Source organism: Aythya fuligula, chromosome 6 (genome assembly GCF_009819795.1).
Source record: "Aythya fuligula isolate bAytFul2 chromosome 6, bAytFul2.pri, whole genome shotgun sequence".
Taxonomy (NCBI): domain Eukaryota; kingdom Metazoa; phylum Chordata; class Aves; order Anseriformes; family Anatidae; genus Aythya; species Aythya fuligula.
Genome location: NC_045564.1, coordinates 23,800,263 through 23,822,872, shown reverse-complemented (window position 1 = coordinate 23,822,872; position 22,610 = coordinate 23,800,263). Strand labels below are relative to the sequence as shown.

General features: G+C 39.5%; 1 protein-coding gene across 9 annotated transcripts in view; it reads left to right on the top strand.

Moving 5' to 3' along the window:
- Positions 1–22,610, top strand: part of KALRN (kalirin RhoGEF kinase) — a 497,167-nt gene that overhangs the window by 258,650 nt on the left and 215,907 nt on the right. For all 9 annotated transcript variants that reach the window (XM_032189850.1, XM_032189851.1, XM_032189849.1 and 6 more), the window contains exon 10: positions 8,017–8,139. In XM_032189850.1, coding sequence (XP_032045741.1) covers positions 8,017–8,139 — 123 coding nt within the window. The remainder of the gene's footprint in view (positions 1–8,016; positions 8,140–22,610) is intronic.

The window sequence follows — 22,610 nt, the reverse complement described above, 5'->3', positions numbered from 1 at the left end:
ATCTTTTACAAACATGGGGTCTTTATCAATATTTACTGAAGTCAGTTGAAATTTTGCTGAGGATTTTGGTGGGAGCAAGATCTAAGTTTTAGTGTCAGATTTAGATATTTCTGAATTTAAAAATAATGGCATGAGAGCCAAAATGATGGTTCCACTTTTAAAAATGAGGCATGATCAAACTTTATTTCTCTTCTTTAAAAAAAATGTTTTTTAAAGATACTGTATCACTAATGTAAAATTATAATGAAAGAGGTGGAAAAAAGGAGCTCTGTTTTAATTGGGATGGAGAAACCACAAGTGCAATGGCTGACTTTTGTTTAGGGTTTTATTATAAACCATTAATAATGGCAGGAAAAGCCAGAGGATAAGTTCCTTTGTATTTTGGTGTATTTTCTCAGCTAGACCTTTACTTGACATTACCCTGCTGTGACAGGGCCAGGGATAGGAGAGAAAAGAAATCTATTTTCAGCTATGATTTGGAATGCAACAAAGAAACTATGTTTTAATTGAAATCAGACTTGGTGTGCATTTTAGTCATTAAAGAGGATTAGGATATATTAAGTCTCCTTGAGTCGTTGTGGGTTTGGGAGAACTTTTTTTTTTTTTTTTTTTTTTTTTAATTTTCTTCTGATTCTTGGTGTTTGTTCTTTCTTTGCTGGTGCTGACACAAAATTCTCCTGGAGGGCCTGGTAGCAGACCAGGGGTTGGGCTGCCCATGCCAGCCTGCACGGAACGATGTTATCCAGGAGCAGATATAATTGCAGTGGATAGAAGTTGATAGTCACACAGTGGCTACCGCCTTCACAGAGATGCAGCGCTCCCCCTGGCAAATGTGTATATTTTATCCTCGGAGGCCTTTTCCTTTTACCTCCCAAGGAAGGAGTGGTTTGTGGGTATCCTGAGAACACATATACTTTGAATTGTATTGCTCATAAATCCACATATGCTGTGCAGTTTCTAGTACTTCTACTGTAAGAAAATGAGTTATCTTCTGCCACAACATTCTTTGTCATATCAGCAAATTCCAGCTCAGCCAGTAAGTGTTGTTAAATAGGCTTGTATGATTTTGAAGGGCTTTGACAGAAGAGATCAGATTTTGTTGCTGTGCAGTAGAACAAAACATTTACAATAATCTTTGGATATAAAGTCTCTATGAAAGCGCGATTTGAAACATGAACCCTTTAACTACACTTCCTGGTTACAAAATGCATGGTTGGCAAGGGCAGGGTTTTGAAATGGGGATTTCAGACAAACAAGGCCTTTGAGTTCCTGTTCATCATAGCACCTACTGAATAAGTAAAGATGATTTTTGATTCCTGAGTGGAGATGGCGAAAATACTTTAAAAACACAAGTTTTGAAGTGCCGTATAAATTCCTGGTATCCCACCAAAACTCTAATTATCCCAAAGTATCTCAACAGCAAGCAATAAAGTGTACATAGTGGCAACTTGATACAGTTTGGCTGTTTCTCACTGGCACGTTTAAGGCATGAGCCTAGTAGATTTTGGAGGCTTCATCCATGTGTTTAAAGTTAGGCAATGCTTATGCATCTGTTTGAAATGGGGCCTCATTTAAAGCAGGATAAATTGGGTGCACTTCATTGGAATTGCTTTGGAATTTATTACAACCCTGCTAAAGTTACCAAAGAGTTAATCTAAGCCCTTAAAGTTATGCTAGATTGGTACCATTTTAGCTGAGATCGAGATCTGACTCTTAACTCCTTAAAATGGAAAACGGTATCATTTATTTTCAGTTTTCAGAGTAACCCAGTTTGACTCACTATGGCAACAACAGTGGGACATAGAGTAACAAAGAGTAATCGTTCCCTCAGCCAAGGCACTTCTTCAACAGGTCATCTTGCTCAGGAGCAATAAAACCGTTCAGAACAGGTCTGGGTCAAATGCAGAAGTCAGGATGCCCCATCACTGCTACCACAGCACACTGCAGCTTATTCATGTGTGTTTAATCAGCAGCTTATGCTCCTCATCTCCTTCCTGTGTAGGAGCAGGGTAGGGTTCTACCATCAGTTATTTCACAGAATAACAGAATGCTTTGGGTTGGAAGGGGCCTTAAATATCGTCTAATTCCACCTCACCTGTTTTCCATGTGTTGTTTTTTTTGTTTGTTTGGTTGGTTTGGTTTGGTTTTTTTTGAGCCTCTTTGTTCTTCTCCAAGTCTCTCTCATTTCATCTTCATTCCTTGCTGCTAAAAGAAATATAATTTAAAAGAATGCAAAAACACAATTTTTCAACTAACTTCACCAACAGAAATGGTTCCTGAAAGAAAGTAACAGATTCACTACTCCTTTCACAGTTTGTATCACTGTAAAATAGGATCAGAGCATGAGGGTTTGCTAAGAATGAGTCATGGAATCATCTGCGTTGGAAAAGACATCCAAGATCAAGTCCAACCATAAACTTGACCTACTGCATCCCATCACTAAATAATGTCCCTTAGCACCATATCCACATGTCTCTTAAATGCTTCCAGGGATGGAGACTCGGTTGCTTCCCTGGGCCACTTGTTCCGATGCTTGATCACGCTCTGTGAAAAAATTCTTCCTAATATCTAATCTAAACCTCCCCTGGTGCAACCTGAAACCTTGAGTCCCACCACTCATCACCTGAGAAAAGAGACTGGATTTCAATGAGTTTTTAACTTAAAGTCAAATAAAGTTATGAGGTGCTTCTTAGTTTTCACTCTTACGAATTAGGAAAGATACCTATGGATAGAGTTTGCATTTTCTAAGAGCTGCATTGAGCTGTCTGCTCTTTAAAAATAGTGTCCAACTCTTTTTTTTTTTTTTTTTAATTTAAAAATCAAATTTAGCTTTTTAAGCTATTAAAAGAATTGACCTTAACTTCACTAATGCAATCATCTCACCATATTCCCATCATACAAATTAGCCTAGAGGAAGAACAATTATCATCCTAGAACTTTCTTTAATTATTCCCTGATTGCTTCTTCAACCTTCTTCCTTTAAAATCATTCTTCCACTTCTTTCTTGTCATCCTACTCTGTCTTCCTACTTTGTCTTGTAGAAACTATCACCATTCCCTGCAAATGGAGTGTCCAGTACATTTTTCCACAACCTCACCTGTGTGTTATTTATTTTGTCAGTATGCCACAGGACTTGACATAGGCAAGAGTTTTGCATCAGCAAAATGCACTATCGAGGGGCCTCTGGAAGAGTTTCTCTTCAGAACACGGGCTTCCTGATGCTGTGCTCAGATAAAACCTATACGAATTGTCACTCTTGTTCTTTCTGAAGTTACACAGATCATTCATAAAGGGACAGTTACAGCTATTCTTCCTCCAGGTAGCGTTTTGAATCTTGTGATTATCCAGCCATATAATGACTGTAATAGCTAGCACAGTCAGCCCGCTGTAATTGTGCTGGAATTTTATTTAATTTTCTTGGTGACCTGAGTTTGCTGTTTATTTTGTTGGGTGTGTAATTTTGCCCCTGAGGACAAAAGAGAGACAGGAAGTTCACATCATTATAGAAATAAAATAATGCTCCTACCACTTTTGATCTTAAATTAGGTGACATGTAGAAAGAGAGATTAGCACCGTGTTTTTAACATACGTGTGTATCCAGCAGCATTCCCACCAATAGATGTTGCTGACGTCAGATGTGCTTCTTGAACATTTGGTTTGTGTTCTCCTTCTGTTAAATAGGCTCTTAGGAAACAATTCATGATTTTGAGCCTAATGCTGTATAAACTTTTACTAGCTGGGAATTAAGCACAGTTATGAATCCCCATCCAGAAAAGAAATGGGGTCCCTTTCTCGTCTCCCAGCCTCGCATGCACTCTTTCTGGAGTCCTTTGGAAGCTACGAAGGCACGTAAGAGTAAACAGAGTAACTCTATTATACCCTGTTGGCATCTTTTGGATTGGGTGGATTAACAGCAGAAACAAAGCTACCCCAATCCACTCTCCAAGAGCAATGGGGTCAGTAAAGTCTGGGATGTGCATCTGCCATGGAAGGAGATAAAGTACCATAGTATTCTCCAGCCTTCTAAGATATCTGTGAGTTATAAAGTTTCCTAGGTGATTCTGGTGGCATGATTGGAGATGCCTTAGGCTTGGAACTCAGCATGTTTTCATTAACATAGTATTGTTGTCTGATGGACAGTGGCCTGGACTGGAAAACACCCTCCGACCAGGAAGTGTCCCCACAGTGGTTAGCCTGAATGTACATTGCAGTCATGCAGGATTCGGCTTTACTCTGCTAGAAGCTGCAAAGCAGGAGGGAGGTCCTGGCCCCTGCTTCAGGCAGCTTTCAGAGTAGTAGTAGTACAGTAGTAAATGCATAATGAAAAGAGCGTTGACATATACTGGAGTTGCAGAGTATTTTTTGTTTCAAGAAACGCCCCAGATGATGGACCTGTCTGGAGTGCAGGATTGTAATGCCAGCCAATTCATGACCTACAGCCTTTTTCTAGCCGTTTTAAGAAAAAAATAGCTTGGCAATAAAGGATAGTTATGAAATTTGAAGATGTAATTTGGAAAACACTCTTAACTGCCTTTTTAACAGCATCTTCAAGCTGTTTAAGTTTTTAAGGAGTAATTAAATTATTTGAACTAAGCCACCATAAATTCAATGGCTAACTGTATCTCAGGATATAAATTTTCAGCAGTAGAGTAAGTTAAAAAGTCCATGCTTTCAATTAAAATGTTAATGTTTATCTTGAATTATTACACAGTTATGCTGCTTCTAAAAATGTTTCCTTTTTTCCGCATAAGGGAGAAAGTCTCCAAACCCACTGACAGGTAAATGTTTAAAAGAGCTGGTGATTTCAGGTTTATGACCTTTCGGAGCTGTTCCTGTGTTTGCTGTAGATAATTGCTCAACATTTCTCATTGTTTTCTCTGGAAGTAAGTGCTGCTGTACCTGTCTTATTCTTGTACCTGATTTATGTTCTTGTTGTAGCTTTGCTCTGTTATTCCATATCACAGCTCCTCATTTAGTGCAAACTTTCCGTGCCTCATAGGATGGAAGCAAAGATGCGATATTTCTCCCTGCTTGCCAAGTATTGTGAGCTTATTAGAGGGCAAATGCTTTAATGCTGAGGATTGTTTTAACAGTTAGGGCTGACAGATTCACAGAGCCTTGAACTAAGATCCTGTCTTATGCCAACTTCCTGGGACATCTCAGCGATTCATTTTGTCTCTTAATCTCTCTCTCTCTTTTTTTTTTTTTTTTCTTTTCACTCTAAGCAAAAGAATGATAGTATTCACATATCTGACAATGGCTGCGAAATCAAATACATTGATGCCTGGAGTTGCTAAATATGCTATTGTGAGTTTCAGAGCCACAGAAAACATTGTTAAGCAAGTTACTCTTTAAAGTCGTGATTTTTTTTTTTCTTGCAGGAATCATGGCAGAACTAGAATTTGTGGAGCAATTAGAACTCTTTAAAGAGCAGGTAGGGTCTGGGAAATCTGAAATGTGGCACCATCAGCAGAGAAATGGCATAGGAAAGAGGTAGTCAAACAGGGTGTTACACTCAGTGTCATTAGGGGATGGTGTATAGATTTTTATCTTTCCACCTAGCACTGATTTGTTAAGTGGCTGTAAGATTTTATCACCTCAGGGAGGTATATTATACCTAATCTCATAAACTAAAGGATTTGCAAACCTAATCAATATTTGAATAGAAGACTTCAGTGGGAAGCTTTCATGTTACAGGAAGGATTTGGTGAATCACCTTCTGCATCAGCACCATGGAATAACTGCCCAAATGCAACATGAGACTTTGTGGCAGTTGTCAGTTTCTGGTTGAGACCTGGAACAAAGGTTGATTCCCTGTGGATTAATGTACTAGCACTTTTGTTTGTTTTTGTTGAGAGAAAGCATCCATATTTGGACCAGTACTCTGATCTAGATTCATTGTTTCTGTTGTCATCTTTGTTTAAAGTAAGCATCACATGTTGTATTACTTGTTTTGAATTGCAGCATGTACTGAAACATCCCTTTATAAAATAAAAGCAGAGATCTCTGTCAACAGTCATCGAACAGTGACTAAAGCGACCTAAGCTAACATTGATTGGGTTGAAAATTTAACTATTATGTGGGCACTACTTTTATGCTATAAACATGAAAAAGTCTTCAGAATAATTTTTGGGGGAATTACAGTGCACGGCTGTCAAAGATTAATGGATAGAAAGCATGCATACTTCATATAAAGCATTGTTTAAATTAAAGCTATTTGCAATTTTAAAAATCATATTTTAAAATTAGTCCTCATCAGATATATTTTTTCCAGAATTTAGTTTTTCTCTGTTTCCATTTTTAACAGATAAGTTGAAAACTCCTGACAAGAGGAAGGAGGATGTTAACAGAATTATTTGCAGACTGTTAATGACACAGATGCTAGAAGGCCACTCTCCAATACCTAATGTTATTACAAATAACATACACATTCCTGGTCAAGAATATATTGTAGCCTTAGCAGACCAGCTGGCATGTGGCTGCCAAAGTTTGAAGGGATGTATTTGGGACTCTATATTGAGAGCAACCGGAAGCTGAATTGATCAGAGAAAGGGAAGCAGGAAGCGGTGACTGAGCTGCTAACACACCTGGTTCTGCTTCTTCATCCCCACAGTGATGCTTGTGCCAAATCCATGTTGTTCTAGCAGGGCCTGAAGTGTTGTGATACCCCACTTTGTGAAGTGCTTTGTACTGTGAATGAAAAATACCTTGTAAGCACAAAATACTGATTAAAAGAGTGCTTTTACCAGCAAAGAAATGGGAGTGAAAAACAAGTATATGCATATAAAGTTTTGTTTGTACTTGGAACTTTTTATTTATTTATTTATTTTATTTATTAAAATATACTTGGGGTCTAAAGTACAGGTTGAAAACCAAGTTGTATTCTCTACAACCAAGCCATCAAATAGCTCTGCTTGCCTAAAAGAGGAAAAAAACACATCTTCAATTTTTCCCCTCGTAGGTTTCTAGGCTTTGTCAATAATATCTGCTCCTTTATCAGCCCCGCATACAACACACAGCTCCTCACACAGCAGCTTTCTCCTGTCCAGTTCTGTGCCCCAGTAGCAGAGCCCCTCTCAGGCCAAGCTGGCACGGCTCCTGCAGCCCCTGGCCACCATTGCTGGGACCTGTGGTTGCAACCAGTACTGATCTATTACTGTCATACTCTTAGCCTCTGTGTATTGAGGAAGGGTGGAGATCACATCCTGAAATTTCCCAAGATGACAGCATCAAACACTGTTTTTGAGGTATTGCAGCTTGTAGTGGACCCTGAACAGATTTAATCCAAATTTCAGTGGCTTAATAGCAGAATTGTGCCAGTGTTATTGTGTGAAGGAGCTCCAAATGGATGGCAGTCATACAGTTGATCTATTTTTAAAAGAAAATCTTCTTTAGCTCTCAGTATATCAGATTTGCCACTTTACTTTTCCATAGGGTTCAGTTACATTTGGAACTGGAAACCTGATAAGAGTTGAAAGGTGCATTCAGTCAATGTTCTATGGCCTGCAGTGAAGGATTCTTAACCTTTTCATTCTACTTACTCTGATTTTTTCTCCCCATTTCAAAATCAATTTGAATTGATCCCTCCATCACGCTTTTGGACTCATTTAAGATGCTTCCTACTGGAATCTGCTCTTTATGTGAAATCTGCTATCTCTGTTTTTTGGTTTACACAGGGAGCTTTAAGGGGAGGATGCTTACTGCAAAAGATTCCAGATTTCTGACCTCCTTTCCCCAAAACTCATTTATGGGAAAGTAAATACTTAATATCTGTCAGGCTCAAATAACTAAGCTACACTTCAAAACAAATTGAATAGTAAAAATACAATAATCCTAATTTACCAGTAAGATCTATAAACATTTATCTTCTATCTTATTGGAATGGATCTTGACAGATCTCCATGTGTTTAGCTACTGCAAACATATATAGCTCTGCAGCTGTTTTATCCTCACCCCAACAATTGCTCTGTGCTGCTGAGACAGGAGAGGTAATTGGATGCTCTTCTTTTTTGACAGGTACTGGACTGGATTGAAAATCACGGGGAAGCCTTTCTGAGTAAACACACAGGAGTTGGGAAGTCTCTACATAGAGCACGTGCACTGCAGAAAAGACACGATGATTTTGAAGAGGTAGCACAGGTAAGAGTCTGAATCAAAGACTTCTGCTTTCTGGCTTGATTTTTGTTACTTCTCTCATACAATAAGAAAAAATCTACTGGAGTTTTAGGGGCCTGGTAAACTCACACTGCTCTCTTCAAACACTGGGAGCTGAACAGGATCCTTGCGCAGTTTATATGTTACGTGTAGTAGCAGCAGCAATTACAATTAGAAAATCACCACAGTGGGTGGGTCTGTGCAAGTACAGCCTGTTGCCTAGAAAGATTTTTGTTTATTTTTTTTCCAGAATTAGAGGATAGCTGTTATTGTTGTTACAGGATCTTCCTCATAGCACAGGGCAAGCAAAGCATGACGAGGAATTTTGGTATGAAGCCAAAATTCCGGCCTGAAAGCCCGTAATTTTCCTTGAAGCATGCTCATAGCAGATGTTTAAACATACAACTAGCCTTTACTTACAGAATTAAAATGAAGAAGGAAACTTGATAAGTTCTTCCAGGGACCAATTTTTTATATTTATTCTTTTAATAAAAAAAATATCTTATGGCCAGAAATTATCCAGTCTCAGTTCTGCCTGCTAGATCATGTTACACTTTTTGCTTTAGATTGAAGCATCATCTGTCAGAAATTGGTATCCTACGAAGGTACTCCTGCACTGGGTATTTTAGATAAAATCCTGATTGATACATTCTTTTTTATGTAGAGGAAATGCTTTGATTTCCTGATGAACACAGGCTGGTTATTGCTCAAATATTTCACTGCGACATAAGACAACAATGCTTTAGACTTCGGTTTCATTTTTCTATGGTAACTTTCCCATGTGTTGGCCTACTTTAGTTTTAGATGGTTCCAGCAACAGGGACGTAACTCTTTCACTGTGCTCCAAGGGAAATTATTTCACTGCCTGACAGCAGCTACTGGCAGACTGGCAGGATTATTATTATTTTTTCTCTCCCTGATATTCAGGGTATATATATATATATATATATATATATATATATATATATATATAAACTGTTGTTTATATCCCTTTAGTCTTGGTTATCTCGCTTAAGGAGGTAAATGCCAAGGAAGGAGATAAAATAACAGCCCTGCAATATCTGTTGAATGTTATCATGTCTTCTCCTAAGTGCCTCTTATCTACGTTAAGCATATTTAAATCTACTAACATGTTCTTATTAAATGCTCTTTTGTAACTATTTGCTTGAATCCATTCAGTTTGCCGACATCCTTCTTTTAATTAGACCTTCAGCTATCAATGTAATACTCATATTCCTTGGCTTGATAGTGAATTTCAGTGTTACCTTTCGGCTGTGATGAGGTATCTTTGCATGCCACTGACAAATCACGCAGTCTGAAAGCAGCAGTTCTAGACTGCTGGATCTCTAAAATTTTATAGGACCTTCTGTGGATTTAAAATTTATGACAATAGATTTGAAATTCTAGAGTTAACTTACGCAAATGGATTAAAATAGGCCTTAGGCTGGAGGCTGCAAACCACAGTCTTACAGGGCCCATCCAAAAGCAGGAGTCAGTGGGAGGTTTCATCCTGAAATCAACATAAGGTGCCTTCCCAAAGATGTGTTTAAGTCAGACAGCCATTACATTATACTACATACACAGAAACTGAAACTAGGTGATCTGGTATCTTTTGTGGCATTAATATTCTCTGAATCTTCCTGTCTGCAGCGTGACACTGGAATGCGAGGCTGGCAAATGGACATGGGGACATGTGCTGGGGGAAGTGAAAGGAATCTCAGGCTTTATCCCAGGTCAAGGACTTGAGAATATAATACTGTTTGCTTTCAAAAGAGTAATAGCAAGGGTAACAGGAAGGGCCATAAATTTATCACACCTGGAGTTCTCCTGCAGAAGCTTTTCATGAGGTCAATTTTGTGTTGAGGAATAAATCTCCTCTCCACTCTGACTATTACCAGTTTTTACTCTTCCTGATTCCCTTCCTCCTGATGCTTAACTCTTTATAGTTGGTCTATAATTAATTAATTTTAATTTTTTTTTTTTTTCCTAATAATAGTGAATAACTTTGTCGTGTCTAAGATAGGTAACTGGTATTGCTTATTCCTGATATAGCCACATAACAAAGCACACATGCTAAGATCCTGAAACAAAAGACTGAATAGTATGCTCACTCCCCTCATCAGGATGTCAATTATTGTCTGCTAATGATTTTATATATATATATATATATATATATATTTAACTGCAATACTGACATACCTGGTGAGACTGACAGTACAAGTCTTCTTGCTTCTGGCAGTTCTCTGAAAATAACACATAGTCTGCCATACAGTATAAATTTATTCTTCAACATCTACTTTCTTTTGGCTCTGATATATTTGTTCTTATCTCCTACTGTTTGAGGAAGGTATTTGCAAAGGTCAAGCTAAAAGCAATTTTCATGAGTTTTTGTGGTATTTGCAACAGTGGACAAAAAGTTCATGTTTTTGAATGCTGCCTAGCTGCAAGTAAAGAAGAGAATTATATCTGGGATTGCTGTGCTGAGAAATGCTCTGATTGACTGACCTGCCAAGGCACTAGATTGAGAGGTGGAATGTATTCCCTCTATGTCTGATTAGAAACCTCACAGATTTATAAATCTGGATGTAATGATCCAATCAGGCATGGCCCAAATAGATCACCTTCCTGCATACAGCTGCGCTTGGAAAATGTCAGTGATTTTCGAGTGGTGCATTATGGGCAATAGGAAATACAATTTGGGGTCCCTTTCTCTCATAACTGCTGTTTAGACAATGCTCTAGCATTTTTTTCTCATCGTATTTATTCTACACAGGATGCACAGATGGGAAATGTTTGAATTTGAATGAGTTCCTGGGAGGGAGGTTTTTATCTTGAGTATACCTGGGACTGTTTCTCTGCCAGTGCTGATGCTGGTCTCTGGCTGCACCTTGATAATGCCAGCTTTAGGCACTGTGCCTCCTGCACGGAGAAACTGAGCAGTTGGGCATTAATGGCAAGATAGGTATCAAGGTAACCATCAACAAATAAACACCACTCTGTAGATGTAGCTGTTCGTGCAATGACAGCTTGTCTCAGATTACTTTGTGTGAATCAAATAACCTTCATTCAGCCAATTAAGATTGTAAATCCAGGGACAATTTCATTTTAGACTTTCTAGCTTTTCCTTATTCAGAGCGTTTACCTGAAAACCAGTGGAAAAATTGTGTTAACTGGGTTGTGCTCCCCAAGTCTCCCAGCACTTGAGCACTATTGAGTTGAGCTCTACGTGTTGGAAACCCTTCTTCTCTTCTCTGTATATGAGAGGGGCTGCTGTACATGAGAGAGGGGCCACAGATCATTCTCCCTTCTGTTATTCCTGGCAATTGGATGTTAAGGTGGCTTTGTCATCCTTCTCTGCTCACAAAGAGCATCGCTGCATTTGTGCTGGCAGGGAATTTGGAAAGATGGTGGGGAAACACCTCTGGCTATGCGGCACTCCGCTGCCGCAGGACCGAGTGGTTTGTGATTCGAATGATCTGCAAAAAAATGTGCCTGTAGTCCTTCTGCGTTTCTCCGCTTTTCTATCAGGCAGGTTTATCTGCATTTTTAGCAGGAGGAGGCCCACCAGTATGTACTTCAGCCTGCAGATGGCACTCGCTGTGCATTTTAAAAGCTTTCAGTTCAACTACCGGTAAACAGCGGGTGTTTCTAATCCAAACTAACCGAACGTTGTACCAAAGTGAAATGAAGCAGAAGTAGAAGCTGGCTCACACGCTGTCCCCTTGGTGTTCTCCCTCTCCTGCCAAACCCCGCGTTGTTTGGGGTCACCCAGACAAACAACCCGCCTGGATTCTGTAAATGCAGAGCTGGGCGGTCTGTGCTCTCATGCAAGGTGGTGCTTATTTGCATTTGGAGGATAAGCTGCTCTCAGGTCTATGGAGATGCTTTCAAGCCTCTTGAACTGCACTGTACTCACAGCTACAGCTGAGTTTTGTATTTAGTACCTGAAAGATCTACAGGCTCCATTTTGCCAAGGTGCAGTGGGCTATTCTTGAATTATGGAAGTGGAGAGCTAGGTAAAACATGGGCAAAATTGGAAGCAAAAGCGCTGAGCTTTGCAGTATGCTATTTGGGAAGCTAATTGGTGTTCCGGTTCTTGGGTGTCTATGCTCGCTTTCCTCCAAAAGAACTTTTGGGAGATGATTAAACACTGAACACAGGTTTTGAACCATCAAAGCTAAACTTACATGTATGTAAATGTGTATAGTTCCTTTAAGAATCCCTTTCTTCTGTTTTTTCTGAGGGAGATAAAGGTATTTCCTGCAAGAAAAGAGTTTCAAATGAGAACTAAAAAGCCAGTGGCTTATATCCTCAAAAATTAGGTGATGTTCTTCATCTGAGATGCAATTTGTACTCTGGTGATCCTGTCTTGAGTCTCCCCTTCCTTCATAGTTCTATTCCCCAGATGCCATCAGTTCAGAGTTTTCAAATGGCTCTTGGAGATAAAAAGATCTTTAAGTGTAAATATGTTGAATAATATGATTATAGTGTTTGTCCTGTGAAATATCCAATGGTTTCAGTAAGAATATCCACTGTGGGTAAAAAAAAATAAAAAAAAATAAATAAATAAGGTATTCTGTGATCTTTCAGTCCCATGTAGTTTTACTTGAACTGCTTTAAAACTAAGTGAGGTAATGGAATAGTCAGGCCAAACTGAATTGCAAACAGCTACTTGTTTGGCCTTCAGGATAAAAACCTAGCGCTTTCCTATACAGATTCCAGCTCTGCTGGATGTCATTGTTCTAAAGTTTGGCATGAAGTTCAGTGCTGATGTAAAACAGCTAGGCATAAATGAGGAGCCCAGGTTGATAATGAGCACTTAGGGAGCATTGTCCCAGGGTGATTTTTTTTTATTATTATTATTAGTTGTTTTTTTTTAATTTTGTGACCTACCTGGTTGTTGAATGGAATAGCTCACCAGGCATGCTGGATTTCTCCCTTTGTGTTGGGTGACTAAAATACAGTGTAGGATGAAATATTAGTCCAAAACAGGGAGAAAGCAGGCAATTAAACCTGGTAAGAACTATGCTCAAAGTTTGCAGTATAACTGTAGTTTCAATAATGCCAAATGCTTTTATAAAAAATAAAATTAAAATAAAATAAAACAATAATGAGACAGGCAAGAGAAACTCAGCTCCATTTATATTTTCTTCATCACCCTTTGCATGGTCATGAACAAGCTCTGAAGCTATAATGCAGTTTCCTGTTCACTTCATTTATGCAAATGTATTCATTTCTACACAAAGAGGAAAAAATGCCCACTGGCAGCAGATTACACAAGCATGTGTGCTGTGGTGCAGAGCTCTGGGCTCCAGAACTCTTGGTTTCTTCTGGCTGGCAGCAGGCAGCATCTGGCAGTCATAGACAGCAGAGAAAAATGAAACAGTGCCTATGTATAGGTTGTATGGGAAGGTTATCTGGTGACTTGTGGATCTAAAAACTTCCAAGAACACAGTTAAAGAGCCAGGTAGTTTATCATGGAAGCAATAGTGTAACTCTGTGTGAATTCTAGCAGCTCCTGGTGACTCAGGACATACTTGAGCTGCAAGTGCAAAGATGCTGGAGCTGTTCTGCACAGAAAAGCTGGGAAGGACAGAGCCGTATAGCTGTGCTGGATGCACTCCTGTGCAAGCATGGGGACTCTGCTGCCAAACATGAGCCAGAAGAAGGCCATGTAACACATGTGCTTCCCGAGGAAGTGTGATAGAGTAGGCTATCAGAGTAGGCTGTGGATGTGTCAGTACCATGCTCCGTTGAGTGGTCTAGACATGCCCATGGAGACCTCATTAGCAGAGGTTGCTGAAAGAGCTTCTTGGCTGATCTTCTGAGAGTTTGGATAGCAGAGTAATTGAATTGGTAGCCACCGGTACTTCACAAGTTCCCAAGTAATGAGAACTGTTTTTAGAGAGGCTCTGTAAGAGCAGAGAAATCTTCCTGGCAATTGCCTGAAGAGCTGTACTAAGTATGCCATGTCTCCGAGTTACATTTCAGTATATTGCTCATCGAGCTAGAGGTGATTTTCTTTCCTATTTCTTCCAAAATCACATGACAGATGGATCTTTTCCTTAAACTGCCTGGAGCTTGATTCAGAATCCAAATATTCCCTGTAAAATCTCAAGGATTGGTAACACAATACGTTTTTGACAGTTGCCAGGAGCTAGCTTCCTATAGCTGGTTTATTTGGGTAGGTTTATTTTTGGTTCTTTAAAATGTGTTCCTTTAGTTTGCCTATAAATGCAAAATACTGCTCCCTTGACAGACTGGCGGAACAATGAAGCTATTTAAGAAACATGTATTTTTAATTCTAGAAGCTCTAGAAATTTGAATTTCTATTGTGTGGGGATATCTTAGTTTTTGAACTCATTTCATTCAGAATAAGAAAACAGAGACAGAAAGAATTGCCTACAGAAGAAAAATTCTGGAAATTGTTTTTTTTTCAGGCCCCTATATATATATTTTTAAAGATAACATTGGAAAAATGTAACACTGTTGTATCGTATAACATGCATGCTAAAGATATGTTCAATGTTGTGCTGATGTCTTGACTGAATGAATGTACAGCTGAAATAAAAGCTGTTTACTATTGGAACTGCTAATGAACCACTGCTGTTTTGACAGCATTGTGTATGCTGGTGAAAATCATTGTCATCCAAAGGCTTTGGATCCCCTCTGATCATTCTCCCATGTGCTTTTCTTATTGGGTTACCAAACCGTGCCTATTGACTCAGGAAGATTAATTGCAGCAGTGTCCGAATTTCATTTGTAATGATGGTGGACTAGTACTCTTCAGTTCAATTTCTTGTAGCTATTGATAGCAGGGGGAATTCAAGGGGAAGAAGGTGACATTATGAATCCATCTGAGTTTTTACTTGCTGCTGCCTCCAGGCCAGCCTGTGGTGCTTGTGGGAGAATGGTACAGCATTAGCACAGCAGATGTGGCTAATCACAGATATACTGCTTTGCAGGTATTTGGTGATTTTATTTAGGTTAAGCAAATATCAAAGAGATGTATATTCAGTAATAAAGTAAAATAATTTTCAAGGGCAGGTTTTAGGTATTTATTATCATTGTGCAAATATTCTGGGAATAGACTAATGGGGTCCAATAGATCTGCTGCAGAAGATTTAGAACAATGTCACATTTCCAGTTTCAGAGAAACTGCTTGTAATAACTTGTGCTAAAGAGCAGAGAATCCCATTCAGTGGCTGATCTATTCTGTGGGAAAGTTGCTCTGCAGTCTGGTTGCTCTTCTCTTTACCTATCATAGGTCCAGATGAGGAATGTCCTCTTATTTCTCATGTCAGGCATTTGAGTTGTCTGAGAACAGTTCCATTATGTGACTATTACCAACGTTTTATGTCAGTATTCTACCAAAATTTTATTGCATATAATCCTATTTTTTTTTTAATTTGTTGCCCTGCAATAGAGTTCAGATCTCAGCTTCTCCTGCGTAGGAATAGAGGGATATCGGTGGATTTATATAAGTCTTTTAGAATAACATGTGTGTGAACAGGGGCAAAATCCTACTGTGTGTATAAATAACTTGTTGATTCAGTGCATGTAATAGAGCCATTAATATTGCCCTCCATAGCTGCTGTCTGTGAGGTCTGGCTTTGCATAACTGAGCCCCAGGAAAGCACTGGTTTGTGTCACTATGGAAATGGCATATGGTTTGAAGCATTTAGGCATCTTTGTTTAGTGTCTGCTTGAGAGCACAACCACATGCGAAAACACAGGTTCCTCTCCTGCCTCAGCCTTTGCGGAGGGAGGGAGGGAAGCTCTGAAGACTGACATGAGAAAAGCAAGCCGAATTGGACTTGTCATGTCACTGCATTTGAAATGAAGCTTGTTTGGGAGGAAGGAATTGCAGAATTTGTGAAAAGCCAGGAAGGGAGACAGGAGGTGTTTCTGACCTGTCAGTGAGCGTGTGCACGTGTTTGTCTGGCACGGTTGCCTATGTTAGCATGCAGCTAATACAATAGAAGCCAGCATGTGCTGCAAAACAAAGACAGTGTGCGTGCCCTATTAGCAAGCAACCCTCATTATTAGAGCGCTTTGTTCGATGCATAAGGCTTGTTTTTTCCATGCAGCGTAGGTAACTCCTCGTGACATTAGTGAGATGCGGAGCTAGGCAGAGAAGGGAGAACAGAGCCTGCTTCTGCCTCCCCCGGTGTGATATTAGTCCTCACTGCAAAAGTGCGCAGCACAAAAAGGTGGTCATGACTCATTCCCATCAGGGAATTAACAGCACAGCCTTCGTGTTAAATGTGTCAACTTGAGAGCTGAGGTGAACGCACTGGATGCAGGGTGAAATGAAGGATGGTAGGGCATGGAGGTGGCTGCATGTGCTAGTTTTTGGCACCTGGTGCCTGGCTGCTTTGCCTGTGGCCAGGATCTGTATTGACAACCAGAATCAGGATTTGACAATGCCCACACATCAAAGTGGGGTGCAGGAAGGATTTGCAGTGCTCCCTGGTTTGACTCTGAAATAGATGCTACTGGAGGGGGGAGAAGTCTTATATGATTTCAGTGTCACTTTCTGTTGGCTCTGGGGTATATTTTAGGCTCCAAATAGACGTAACCAAATCCTTTTTAAAATCAGGGGTAGGTGTTTTCTCCCACCACAGAAATGGCTCAAAGAAATACCGCCCAGTCAGAAATGCATTCACGCCATTGCTGCCTCCTGTCATGGGGTGGCAAGCTGTCCCTCCCAGCTCCAGGCCCTTTCCAAAAGGATTTGAGGTTTTATCCCTGCAGGGTGCACACCAAGGGGTGGTCTCACTTCCCGCTGCACCGTTGTGCCCCAATGTGAGCTATGTGAGAGAGGAGGCAGCTATGTGAGAGAGGAGGTAGCCCCACAGCACAGCCAGGGCTGCAGCCACGTCAGCTGCTGGAATATCAGCCAACTCACCAGAGTGTGCGCTCCCCTCTGGGACTGGTAATTGGGTCACTGGGTCATGTAACCATTGTAAAATTAGTTTTTTTTTTATATAATGGAATGTGAATGTGAGACAAGGAAGAAAGATGGCACAGCACAGAGCAGAAGCGGATTTGTGAGCTAGGACAGAGACACAAAAATAAGGAGATTATGTGGGGATGGGAATGGCAAGGGGAGTGTAAATTGCTGCTTGCCCCTGCAGGGTATGCCTCTGGGAGCAGGAGCAGGTGCCCAAATCCTGCTCCTTAGGGGCGGGCATGAAGCTGGGGCTCCAGGAGAGCAGGCAAAGAGAGATCAAAGACAGCTCAAGGAGAATTTCTCTGATCTTTGATTTTGTCTAATATCATGTCCTGTCTTATCATTTTGGGACCTGGTTGGGATTTTTAGAGGAAAGGGGGTTGGGCAGGGAGAAGGAATGGTTTGGCAACATTAAGTAAAGAATAAACTAGAAAGCTCAGAATTTGGGCAAATTTTTATAGTAAAAAATAAAATAAAATAAATTGGCAGAAGTTGACTACAGAGGCAGTATCTCATATGGCTGCGATGTTCTTGGAGATCTACTACATGCCGAAAATCAATACATTTTTATAGCACGGTTCTGTACCAGATCTCTCATTGTAAGTCATTATTAGGATATGTTTAGCTCAAATCATGTGTGGCCTTCTAATAAGAATCAGAAATTTAAAATGTTATATTTCTAAATCTTTGTTGTGATTATAAGTAGCCTGAATTGAATTTCACACAGTAGAACACATTGTTAAAATGTTCCCCATACAAATGCATTCTGACCAACATGAAAAATGTAGGTCCCTGTCTAAAACTTCTCTAAAGTATATGAATGTTGGGTGTTTTAAAAAAATTATAATAAAAAAAAAAAAAAGTTTATTTCTTCCAGGATAGTGAAAACTCATTTTCTTTTCCACATTACCAATATGCAGTACATCTCACTAGCTGTTAGAGAAGATCTTAATCCTTATAAGTTGTAGGGAAGACAATGCCCTTAGTCCATTTTTGCTTTCACAGCACACCTCTGAAGAACTAATTTGATGGGTAAGCTGTATGGACATTTCACGTCACTGAAATAACAGTGGTGAAAAATGGGCTTATAAATCTAATAAGATTCAGAGAATAGTTTCTACTCATTTGAAACAAATTCCTATGTGTAAACCGTGATGGAGAGCTGAATTAATGCTGACAGTGAAGAGATTCTGAATCCCTTTGGATCTCACTGACCTGCTCCTAAGGATGCTGAGCTGGAACAAGGAGGTGAAGTCAAAAGTTACCTCAGTTGTAACTGAAGCTGGGGAGGCTGGCTTATTCTTGTAGATAGAGAATAGAGAAACTTGCCATCAAATTATCTGAAGGCCAGAGAGCAGGGGGATGGGGACTGAGGTTATCTGAGAGATGGGCAGGTGGTGTGTTACCAGTCCTGCTCAAAGGGTATGTTGAGAAACCTTCCCCTTCTGCCAAATTGAAATGTCCAAATTGTCAGCAAAATAAAGGTGTTGACATTTTCTTCTCATCATGTTTTGTCTCTGGCAGGCAGTGTACCCAAGTGTGAGGTTTCCTCTGGATGGAAATGCCAATTTTTAAGTGCATCTTTGCTACAAGTCAGATTTGCGTGGGTGAATACAAGGGACCCAGGAGAGTACCAAAAGACTCCTTGCTTCCCTCTGGGTCTAGGGGGAATGTAGACAGCACTAGCATGTCACAGCAGCTCAGCTGCACCAGGAGATGCGGTGGCCTCGCTGAGAAAATCTCCCACACCACTCCCACCTGGGTGCGAGCACAGGAGCTGATGCAGTGTAGCATGTCAGGGAGGTAATCTGTGTTACAAAGGAGCAGCAGCAAAAATTTCATTAAATCTCTGCATCCCTCCAGAGGCAGCAGCAGCGCGCTGACCCTGCTGAAAGGCTGTGGCACATCTTTCGGCACGTTTTTTCTGTCCGTGTTGTTCACAAATATCCATTTGTTTGTCAGAGGTGGCCTTTAACTTATGGAAAAATAGAGTTGGCTGCAAATCTTGGGGTCCTGTGATGAATTCTTGTTAGACCTGTTTTTTTGCAGAAGCTTACGTTGCATGCATGAAAAATACAATTGTTACGTGATGTATATACAATACTGTGTTGTGGTCCAGCCTGCCTGGTCTCCGTATTTGTCTATATAGGATTTTGTAAGCTGGAAGCTCTGGGGAATTCAGGAGAGAGTTCTGCTGAATTTTCTTGTGTTAAACATTATCTCGTTCTATAAGCAGCCCCATCTCGTTCAAGACGTGCTGCAGGAAAAATGTATAACCTATCTCTACAGTGATAGAAAGAGAGGCACAGCTGAGGAAGTGGCTGTGGGGAAAGAAATGTTTTGCTGTCTTATTTAAAACAGGTTTCATAAAAACCAAGACACTAGAAACAAAGCCAGAGAGTTTGCAGAATTCATGTCATAGCTTTATTTCTGCCTCTGTTTTCATGGCAGTAGTGCTGCCAGTTGGTTTTGGTACTGACTTTTCCCAGTGCTGCTGACAGTCTAAAGCCTTTTAATACTGTCATCACTGTTTCTTTGAAACCTCCAAATTGTGAGCATGATATTAAATCCAGAATGCCCGAAGTTATTTCAATTGAGAAGGCCGGCAGGACTTGATAAAGCTGTCATGATTGCACTCATGTCTGCAGGGCTCAGAAAAGACACAAGCTGAGCCTTTGGGACAGAAAACAATACCGTGTCCTCCCAGATTGCTCACCTCTGAGCTGCCACACGGCTGTCTTCCTCCACTCTCTTTCCCTTTTCCTTCCCATCATACAGAACTTGGGAGGCTTTGCTATGTACTGTCTGGGTTTGTTGATAATATTTATCATTTGAGAAGCTTTCAGAACACTCCGGTTTGCTCCTGACAGTTCGCTTTATTGTGCTTCCTTGTCATCTGTGCAAAACAAAATGCTTTTCTCACCTCTGTTGAGCTTTCTTCAAAGGCTCAGTTACCTTGCAGTCACTTCAGCAGCTCTCATTCATACTCTTTGCTAATCACTTGATTAACAAGTCATTTTGCAGTCATAATATTTCCTGGTACCCTCACCATTCTGCATAAAACTAACCAATACCAGATGTTAATTTTTGGCTGCAAGGCCAGTTTGGTTTCACGTCTGACCCCCGAACATTGTTCTGCTGTCCTTGTTGTCAGTTCCATGCTTCCATACTTCCATATGCCTGTTATTGTGCAAAGGTGTTCTCAAAGAGGAAGGTATCAAGCTGTTTTCATGCTAGGATAAAATTTGGCCAATAATTGTCCATTTCAGATATCTTCCACTATTCTTGTACATCCCTCCATCCATAAAATATTGAAACAACAACAGGAGTATTTCATCATCTCGTTTTAATGCGCTGTTTAAATATTCTTTTCCTAGAACAGCAATAGGTTGACAGAAAAAGAGGAAAGTATTCCTAAGAGTATTAATTGATCTTTACCTAGCTCTCTATTGTATTTCATATTCCTTCCCCTATAAGCACAGAATGAGCCTACATAGTAAGTAGGCAATCTTTCTGTTTAAGGTGCTGTAGGGTGCCAAAGTAAGGTATAACTGCTGGCTTTGAAGGGCTATGAGACCTCCTCAATTAAAACTGTTAATTTTTTTTTTCAATACAGTCTCAGAAAATTGTTTTCTCAGAAATTTCTTTGGTTTGTAAACACAGCTGTTTGTGCATTAGACCCAGCGTATGAGCCTTCCTGGGGCAACACTGCTTTCTCAGCTGGCAACCTCTTTAGGTCTCAGGAAAGACACCAAAAGCTGGCTTTGTGAGATTAAAACACCATTCTTGTGCCAAAGGAGTGTTCTTCCAGCTCCTGTGTGTGGAGCCTTGCAAATCAGAACTTCTTGAATCACAGCTCACAAACTGTAAAGTAGTATGTATTCCTCATGCTTCAAACTGCAACTTTTTAAAGATGTGTATTGGACTCCAAAGTAATCCTGCAATGATACACACTCCACATGAAGTGGATACACACACCACATGAAGTGTCCAGATTGCTTCTCTGGAAAGAGTAGGTTTATTTACATGTCTCATATTAAGTTTGTGCTTAGATGTTTATTTAACAGAGGAACTTACTCATATAAACTCATTAAAATAAAATGGAGAGGAAAGAGGAGGTTTGGCAGGATGTGGGTGAAACCTTTGGTGAGTGTAGCATTTCTAGCTAAAGAAAGAATGAAATCCCATCTTCCCCCTTGGAGCAAAAACTAAAATGAATCTTGCAATATTAAAAATAAAAAAAAAAAATCCCAGCAGAGGTTTGAAAAGTCTAAATCTCAGCCAAAAATGCATTTGAGCATTTGGTTATCAGAGAAGAAAATACCTTTGGAGGCATTCCGATTAAAGTCCTTGCATGGATGGTCTTTTTCAGTAGTGACAGTAAAATTCAGTGATGGTTAAGCTGACCTAAGAAGTACTGGGTTAATAGTTTGTGATTTGTGTGTGTGTGGTATTTGGGCATATCTACGCCTTTGCATACTTATTAATATTGGATGTGATGTGTGATATTAGATGGAATTTAAAACATTAGTTCACTATGTGTATCACTTGCATTTCATTGAATAATAGTTGTGATCACAGCAAAGTTAATTAGTGTGATTGTGCTAATAGAGTATTTTTCTATACTGTGATTGCACTCCTGATTTAAGATGAATAGTTGATGTGATTAAAATATAACATAAGTGACATTGTTTTAATCTAAAGTAAGCCCTCAATATGAAGTAGGACAAAGAATTCTTTTAGCTGTTATATTTCCTATGTATATAATAATATTTATATTATATTGATATATAATATATAATTCTAATCTTACTTGTTTGTTTAAAGGACTGAGTTAACTTTTAAGCCATTTTTATGGGTTTGAACTTTTAATGTAATGTGTAATGTCAAATAATAAATTCATCTCAGCTTGTAGGTGAACCCTGAGGGAAAAGCATAAATAAAAAATAACAATACATGGAAAAATACGTGGTTCTTCATGTTTAGTGAGGATGCTGTGTTGCATCTACCTTGTTTGTTCTTGGGAACAGTTTGTTTCTCATTCATCCTGAAAAATCCCTTATGCTTAAATAACCCACTGAAACCATGATACTACTTGTGGATTAAAGTAGTAATTAACATCAGCATGGTATTATTTATTTTATATTATTATATTATTTATTTTATATTTATATTATTTATTTATTTATTATTTATTTTATATTATTATTTATACATGGTCTCCTCACCATTTGAAATAGGAGTAAAATTTTCATTCCTGAAATTTGTGGATGTTTCTGAACTGAGCTAAGTTTCAAATTCTGGTGAGGATAGTGACAATAGACCAGTAAATACGGGTGCTCAGCCAGAAAATGTCTGAAAGAAAAATAATTTAAAACAGCATGAATTACCCACAATCCCTCAACAGGACATGAGAGGCAGGACATTGCAACCCCATGTATCTATCAGCTCCAGGATAACTTTTTGAGGAGCTGGGAGAGGTCTTCTATGCAGTGCTTGC